This window comes from Cibotium barometz, chromosome 26 (assembly GCF_041138505.1).
Source record: "Cibotium barometz isolate CiBa-2024 chromosome 26, ASM4113850v1, whole genome shotgun sequence".
Taxonomy (NCBI): Eukaryota; Viridiplantae; Streptophyta; class Polypodiopsida; order Cyatheales; family Cibotiaceae; genus Cibotium; species Cibotium barometz.
In genome coordinates, this window is record NC_141071.1 from 38681229 (window position 1) to 38689635 (window position 8407).

The window sequence follows — 8407 nt, forward strand, 5'->3', positions numbered from 1 at the left end:
AAGAAGTTTTCAGATTCAAATATTGCATTCCACTTGAATGGAGTTTCATGTCATATGAAAAAATAGTTTGAAAAAAAGCACCCTATCATTTGAAACAGATTGTATTACTATTAGATATATTATATCACTGGGCGAAGCTATCGTCTACGTACAAGTTCGCCACCTTCGCCATGCAAAAACACATAAATAAATTAAATCCGAATTTTCTCCACGTCGTCACGACTGTCGACTACGTACAAGTTCGCCACCTTCGCCATGCAAAAACAAATAAGTAAAATAAATTCCAATTTTCTCCATAAATATATCGCTGTTTCATAGTGTCCAACCTGAAGGCTATTTACAAGTTTTTGGGGGCGTCCAAAAAAATGGATATATCCTTCTGCTTTACAAAATTCACCGATTCTACCACCTGTGGAATTAATAACTAATGCTAGCATTAATTATAATGCAATGTTGGGGTTTCGAATTAGACACTAATCTACTAGATTACTTCTAATCTAACTGCTAACTGGGCAGATTGTGATCAAAATGAGGCTCTCCATGTTTCATCACGAGTTGGAAGCCCTTAGCCAAATCGTAGCATTAAATGAAGAGGAGCCTGCAGCACAGTTAGGGTTTACAAAATTTTTGTTAGTTTTTTCCAGCATTTTAGGGTTAGGGCTGAAGTTCCAACTCCTCGACCTCAAATGCACAGTGAATCCACCTCAATTTAAGAGGCCAAAACTGGGAATATACACAGCAATTTTCCCAGCCGAATATCCATATCAAAAGGCAATTTGAGCATTAATGTTTTGCCATTTGCTGCAAGGTTTATAAGACAGTCGGATTATAATCATCTCTTCTCCCCTTAACCCTCTTTGTTTAACTGTCATTCCAAGCTGAAAAGAGTGGTGCGTGGCAGACAGAAAGATTGGGTCTAGTTGACAAGCCTTGCTGTGCAGGAGCCATCCAATTAACGTAGCCTTCATTGCCATAATTAGATTTAAGGAGACTAGCTGCTGCTGCAGGCTGATGCTGCAAGTAATATATATTCCTAGCCATATTGTTATCAGCCCCTTGCATTAAGTTGTCATAGCCGGATGATTTTGATCCACCATCATCATTAACCTCGCCCATTGAAAGCCTCTGTGCATCTGATAGGTTATAATTACTGCTAGATAGGGTTGCTGAGTTGCCCAAGAGATGGCCATTGCTAGTTAAGCTACTGAAGATGTTCCCGTTTGAGCATGAGTTTCCATTGATATCAATAGATTGGCCATCCTGCAGGCTCATGAGGTTATGCATTTGCAGGTAGCCATTGACTGGTGAAGGCATGCTGCTCTGCATGAACTTATGTTGAGCTGATTGCAGAGAGAAAGGGTCAGGCTTGATGTTATCCTGCTCTTGCTTCCCCCACAGTCTCTGTTGAAATGCTTGATGGTATACAGTGGGCTGCTGTGTATATCCAACCAACTGCCACTCCTGGGCACCCCTGCTAGCCACCATTGCATTGCCATAGCCTGCAGCCGCGGCCGCGGCGGCAATCTCTGTCTGAAGGCTCAAACTCTCCTCATCATGGCGCTGGCCGTCCACACTCAGCTCACTTGACTCGTCTTTGATACGTTTTGCCAGTGCATTAATTGGAAGGTTGTTACTAGAGCAAATCTTGGCAATGTCATATCTGCTCATGTCAAAGTTGGTGACTGCATTCACACCTCGGAACTTTATGGCTGCAATATCATAAGCTTCAGCAGCTTCTTCTTGAGTGCCTATAGATAAAGTCAGTAGATTAACACTATGATGTTCAGATAATATAACTTCGTTTATGGCCAGGCCAGGGTGATTAAAAAAAAAAAACCATGCTACTATACTGCATTCTAATCTTAAAACATGATTTGAGAAATAAAATTAATATACTTACTAAATGTGCCAAGATATAAATCCTTGTTTCCTGCAACTCTTCCAATGCGGGCTTGCCAACGGCCATGTTGGTGATGCCTGCAATAAAACGATCAAGGCAAACAAATTAAGTGACTTTAAACAGTCACATTCTTGTTTTCAAGCTCTGAGCAACTTTAATTAACTGCTACATTTGGTTATGAAAGTCGCATGCATACAATTAATCATATGCATGCATACAGTTAATCATAACTTATATTTCTGCTGTAACTAAATCAACTGATTTTATATAGGTGATCGAAGTGCTCCATCCCTACAATTCATCATAATCCTTACCTTGTAACTCCTCTATACTTGGAGGCACCCCTTGAGAAACCACTACTATTTCTGCAAAATAAATGAAATAAAATGCAAAGGTTAGATAAAACCTTGCATTAAACTAATAAGATTACATTTCATAATTTATGCTCATACAAAGGTTTAGATGATTTTACAAACCTTCTAAGAGATGCCACAAACTCTTGACGTGTCATGTTTTTCATCTCCTCCAGCTCCTTTTCATAGTCAGTCAGCTGTTGCATATCAAAGGCTTGCATTTCAAATACCTTAATATGATGTAGTCAATGCATAATTTCTCTAATTATGAAGGCTGTAAAAACATGAAGTATGCAAATTTGATCATGTGTAGTCAATTTATTGTCTAATAATTAAGGCAGTAGAAATATTGAGTATACAAATTTGATCATACAGTATCTTAATATCATCCTTTCTCTTGTAAAAAGGAGGTAAAAATATGAACTATATACAGAAATGTATTATGCTATAGGGCGCTGAAAATATTAATATATTTCATTTGTGAAAGGTTAAGCTTACTGGAAAGTTAATGGTTGTGGTGGGTCCCCAGTATTTGAGAGCTGCAAGATCGTAAGCCCTAGCAGCCTTTTCTTCCTTGTCATAACCTCCTGATAATTTTAAAATAATTCAAAATTGCATTAGTACAAGTTTTATTATCTAAAATGGTATATATAGTGAGCAGGGAGCACAAAATACTGCATACAAAAAAAAAAAACTGAGATAATAAAAGGAGCTAGAAAGCACGTACCTAAATATACTGTTGCATTCATGCCGACAGGCCGTGCGTTCGCCAGCCGCCAAGCACACCACAAATTGTTGCCCATCAGCCTCAGTGATTTGCATAATAATATTATTTAATTATAGGAAATTACAAATAAATACTCATTGCCAAATTATTACGCGTGCGTAAACGAAGCTCTCGATTTGAGCGATTGGTCCTACCTTGCCTTCCTTTCCTTGTCTGGCCTTCCCTCCTGCAACTGTTGTCCCACAGGTGAGCTTCATAACGTCCAGTCCAACGATGTCTGCCGAAGGTTCAATGGATAATCAAATTGTAAGAAACGAAGAAAATTTTAAAGAAAGACAATGATATCTTTTACTACATGATCATTTTCAAATCATTCCTTTTTGCTTTTTTTGAAATTATCAACATCATTTCAGTAGTTGACACATCTTAATCATGAGATCAATCTCAGAAAAAGGGCATTAAGCATTGTGACATAATTAACGTATCATTGATGTCCTATTAGTTGATACTGCAAATATTCTTAGGGCAGGATTAAGATAAACTAAAAAATGAATCTAATTAGGGCAGGATTAAGATCCACAACAAATACATCTTACGGCAGGACTAAGAACAACTATATTATTTGGTTTGATTAGGCTTACTTTGTCACTCCGCGGTAGATTGAAGTGCGTTGGCCAAATGTGTCTATGGACTTTCTTGAGGCTGGCTCAGCAGGAACAATGGCCAGCTTCTCTGGGCTGGACCTCTTCAAGTCATTACTAGAGCTCTCCCCATTTGCGATTGCTTGTGAAGAAACCAGAGTAGAAGGAGAGTTTGGCTGTGCATGGCTGCTCGGAGTCATTGACAAAGACAAAGACTGATGATGATGATAATGGCCTGCACCTGCCGGGTTCACATCTTTCACTGTGCTATTAGCAGAAGCAGCATTAATACTGTTATTGTTACTGTTAGTATTATTGCATGCCCCCTGCTGATTACCGCTGTTTGAGCCAGGATTCTGAGACCTCAACCATGACTTCATAAAAGAAAGACCTAGCAAATTATGGCCGTTATCTAACCCTCCACCACCTGATGCTTGATTAAGCTGCAAATTGCAATTAGAGCTAAACATATACTCATTAGGAATGTGCTCATAGCTTTGGTTCAATGTGCTTGCATTAGTGGCTGCCTGCAAGGATTGGCAAGTCAGAGCTTGTAGACCTAAACCTTGCTCTTGTATATCTGAGTGTTTTGATGTTAGATCTGAGTCAGTCATGCCATAGTGGAGAGGGCCTTGCAGTTCTCTGTATGAAGATTTGCTGTTGGAGAAGAGCATGTTTTTGAAGGAAGAGTCTTTGTCACAGTAAGAAGAGCTCCCATTGCTGTAGCAGATGGTGTTTAGATTTGAGTGGTCAGAGTCCCTATTGGAAGAGAATTGACCACCACCCAGAGAGGCCCCTCCTAAGAAATCCTCGAGCTTAGGCACTGCATCTTTCTCACTCTTTATTAGGGACATGTCATAGTGTGAGCTAGCTCCTCCTACAGGTACATGCTCCCCATGTTCGCTTCTAGTCAACATGGAGAGCTCTCCATTCATCAAATGCTGGGATTCCACAGCTGTATGGCATTCCATTGTTTGTGAATGCTCCAAGCTCTTCATCCCCCAGTCTGCACAGCAAAGACACCCCCATAAAAAAAGGATGAGGATTAGCTTCGATTTGTACATTTTAAATGAGTATTAAAAAAAAAAAGCATATGATATCAAACCATCAAACTCAAAGAGCTTGCAAGTACTTGCATATAAGAATTTTTGCTTTTCTAGGTCTAACTGGGTATTTTTCTAGCTCCTTAAGCATTAAAGGAATTAACTGTTTTTATGATAATTCTAATTAACAGCATGGCTCTAAGCACAAGCTCAACAACGGCACCCTAAATACAAGCTAAACTAATCAAGTACAAGCTCAATCATGCTCTTGTTCATGTGTGCTTAAGTGAGAGTATACTTCAAAGTAAAAGAGGTTCAAGCATGCCCTAAATTTCTTGAAGCAATCAAACCACAGAGTTGGTTGCATTGAGCTGATTTTTGAAGTCAATGTTACCCGTGAGCAATTAGTATGAAACAAAGAATGACCTCAACTACACTAAATTTGGAAAGATGGAAGCCATAATCCATATCTTAACTTTGCAATTGCTATCGCTAGGAAAACACAGATCTGAGCTTCAAATCTGTGATGAAAATTACAAGCTTAAGATTGAAATCAAGGGTACATTAATGTAGTAGTATACCTGTGGCATGGCTTCGGCTCAAAGCTTCCATGATGCAGAGAGAGCCATCGGATCTTAGTCCCATGTCTGCAATGGACTGCAGGGAAGGGTCAGGAGGTGTGTCTGAAGGGAGCTCAAAGCAGTCACCATTGACATTGAAGCCCATGCTGGGTTGAGACAATCTTGTGGTCAAGCTGTTGTTCACTTGGCTAGCATGGTTACCATCAGGACCCATGTCAACACTATTGAGCTGGGGTGTGAGAGAAAACCCTAGCCAGTTATTAACAGAACCCATGTTGGTGATCAGAAAGAGCTGAGAGAGAAAGGAAGTGAGAGTAGGAAGCTACCAGTGGAGAGTGAAGAGGAAAGAAAAGAAAACTCAGAATACTGGTATGTGTTTGTGTGCGCGCGCGTGTGTATGTGTGTGTGGGGTGTGGGTGGTTTTGTTGTGTTCAGAGCTTTCTGCAGCAGCTAGCCTCCATCTCGGAAGTGTAAGAGAATGCACTGCAAGTCTCAAAAAGGGCTCTATTCAAAATAAGCTACAGTGGCTGGTCAGCAGCACCTGGGTGTGTAGACAGTAGAGAGATTCAAGGTGAGGTTGTTGTCTTCGGGTTCGGAATAGACCTAGATTTTGGCTTTCCGGAGGTGAATGAAAGCTTTATATCATATGCAGATGTCGAGATTAAACTTAAGATTAAGGGGGGCCATGGTTACTCGAGTAGAGAAGAAAAGAAAGAGCCCGCTTTCACCTCGTTGCTTGTGTTTGTGTGCCAGTGTGCGTGCGTGCGTGCGTGGGCATGTATGAGTTGTGTGCACGAGCTCGGAAGAAGCTTTGCTTTACAGCTTTACAAGTTCATTATTCAATGCTTAACTATGCCCTAACCTCCTCTCGTTTTAACCTTTGTAAAACCAAGCCCTTAGGCGTGTAGTTGAGCTAGTAGAACGGTTGGGACCGTCCTCACGACCGAGACGACGAAGCTAATGACAAAAGCGTTTCTCTGCTCGAGTCCATGCTCATCTATGACCCCGGCTCGAAAAACAAAAACAAATAGAACGGTTGGGTCTCACTATGGGGCCCATATTCTATGCCTATTAGCTAAAGGGGGGGTTGTTTGTGTGAGCCAATGAATTAAGCCACGTTCACTATGGGGGCCCGGATTCTATGCCTGTTAACTAAAGGGGGGTTGCTTGTGTGAGCCGATGGATTAATCCACCTTCCCAATACAAAGTTTTAATCTAACCAATAACATTAAAACCTACCATGCTTATTGACATTATATAGCCCTAATAGCTTAGTAGACCTTTAGGTTTTGACCTAGCCAACAAGTTCAAACCTAGTACTTAAAATTCAATGCTTAACCATGCTTACTGGATAATAGCCTAGTGCACGTCTCATCTCAACCTTCGCAACACAAGTTACAACTAGGTTTTCATCCTACTTTTGACCTTTACTAGCATGTTAAATCTAAAACATAATATTGACTAGCCTAGCCACATATATATTGTGTTTATGTTAATACAAAGAAAAGGAGATGGGAAAAAATATAATAAGCAAGGTAGCACTCTTTTTTAAAATCACAAAGCAAGCTTAATATACCTCCTTCATGTATATAAAGTAGAGTACAAGGAGAGTTGGAATCAAGAAGCAGCTAGTCCTACAGTGAGTTTTCACCCACTAGGTTATACATAAGAAAAACGTAGGCTTAATTTGAACAACATATTATACAATACAAGCAATGTGTATACACTAGATATTGGTGGCATCCCATCCCATGAATCGAGGAGCTTTGAAAAGTGTAGGTCCTTGACAACTTTTTCTCTCGAGAAAAGAAAGGAAATTGGAATGAGACTAGAGACCAACGTTGGGCAAAAACACAGCTGGTTGGGCTATGAAAGGGGCCTATTCTCGTAGATATGTTGTGAGTTCCACCTTTGTTTTAAAAATGTAGGCATTAATAAACAAAGAGATTTGTATATCTATGTTGTGTGTGTGTGTGTATGTGTGGGAAGAGAGAGAGAGAGAGGGGGGGTTGGGCACGAGGGTTTGATAGTACGATCTCATCAATTTAGTTATAAAGTTTTTGTGGAGTAAGGGAAGTGGATTTATTCTCAATATGCCACGTGGAAAGAACAACATTTTAATATTTAAAAGAGGAACTTAGAGGCTATCTTCTTAATAATTAAAAGGAGGAGGAGAAGACGGTGTACTGGATGGACACATTACATGTGAATGAGAGTAGAGGAAAAGTGACTTTCAATCCTAATGCCACGTGTAAAAATAAATCAAATTGCCACGTGTAACATGGATATCCAACAAGTGCACGCAACTAGGGGTGATATTATAACATTAAGTCTCCCTTAAGTTAAAAAGAGAGGAAAAAGACTCTTCCATTGGCTTGTTGATATGATGATAATTGTAAGATGTAGTATGAACCAAGTGTAGTAAAGTAGGTGCTTATAGGCAGGGAGTTTAGAGTAATTTTGTAGCTCATAGGGTGAAGTGAAAAATCACACATATAATAGGGGCATTTCATCAAATACTATGATTTACTCCATGCTTGCTTTCTGACTGGCGTTTTTTCAAATATTGGCCAATTCTAACATTTTTTACAAGCATAAATTTCAATTTTACTTAAAAAAACACCAAAAATGATGCTTTATATGCATTTTCCAAAAAGAAAAGAAAAGAAGGTAAGGCATCAAATGGTTTACCATGAGCAAGAACTTGGGCTTAAATTACATCTAATGGACGCATGCAACTAAGTATATAATAAATCTATCTATAATATAAATATGATATTAAGCTAAATGTGTCTCTTAAAAGCAAAAAAAAAGAAAAAAAAGAAAAAAAGGGAAAAAAAAAGTGTACAAGAGACAAAATGGGCATCCATATGTGCGTGTAATGTGTACATGAAATTAAGTACATTTTATAAACCGTTTTAAAAAAAGCACCTAATTTGCATGGGAGAAATAATCGGGCCAGTCTCGTGCTCACACCCACGTGCTGTGGTACAAAAGCAGTCTTTGCTTTGATTTGAAACTTCCAATTAACATTAAAAATCAGAATTTTAGTACAATCTAAACCTTAATTAATGGATTGTAGTTTGTTTCACCACCTTTTAACGTCAATAAATCGCAGTAATCTTAGAGGAATCTTAACGGAAGCCATGAGAATCCGCATAG

At 39.2% G+C, this 8407-nt stretch overlaps 1 protein-coding gene across 1 annotated transcript; it reads right to left on the reverse strand.

Moving 5' to 3' along the window:
* Positions 1 to 300: 300 nt before the first annotated feature.
* On the reverse strand, positions 301 to 5808 carry LOC147623946 (uncharacterized). The gene is made up of 9 exons (XM_086820908.1): positions 5246 to 5808; positions 3622 to 4627; positions 3175 to 3257; positions 2981 to 2989; positions 2752 to 2840; positions 2377 to 2450; positions 2215 to 2265; positions 1901 to 1977; positions 301 to 1748 (listed from the first exon to the last, which is right to left on the reverse strand). The coding sequence occupies exons 1-9, from the start codon at positions 5517 to 5519 to the stop codon at positions 862 to 864; spliced, it is 2550 nt and encodes an 849-aa protein (XP_086677034.1). The 5' UTR covers positions 5520 to 5808; the 3' UTR covers positions 301 to 861.
* Between the last annotated feature and the right edge of the window lie 2599 nt (positions 5809 to 8407).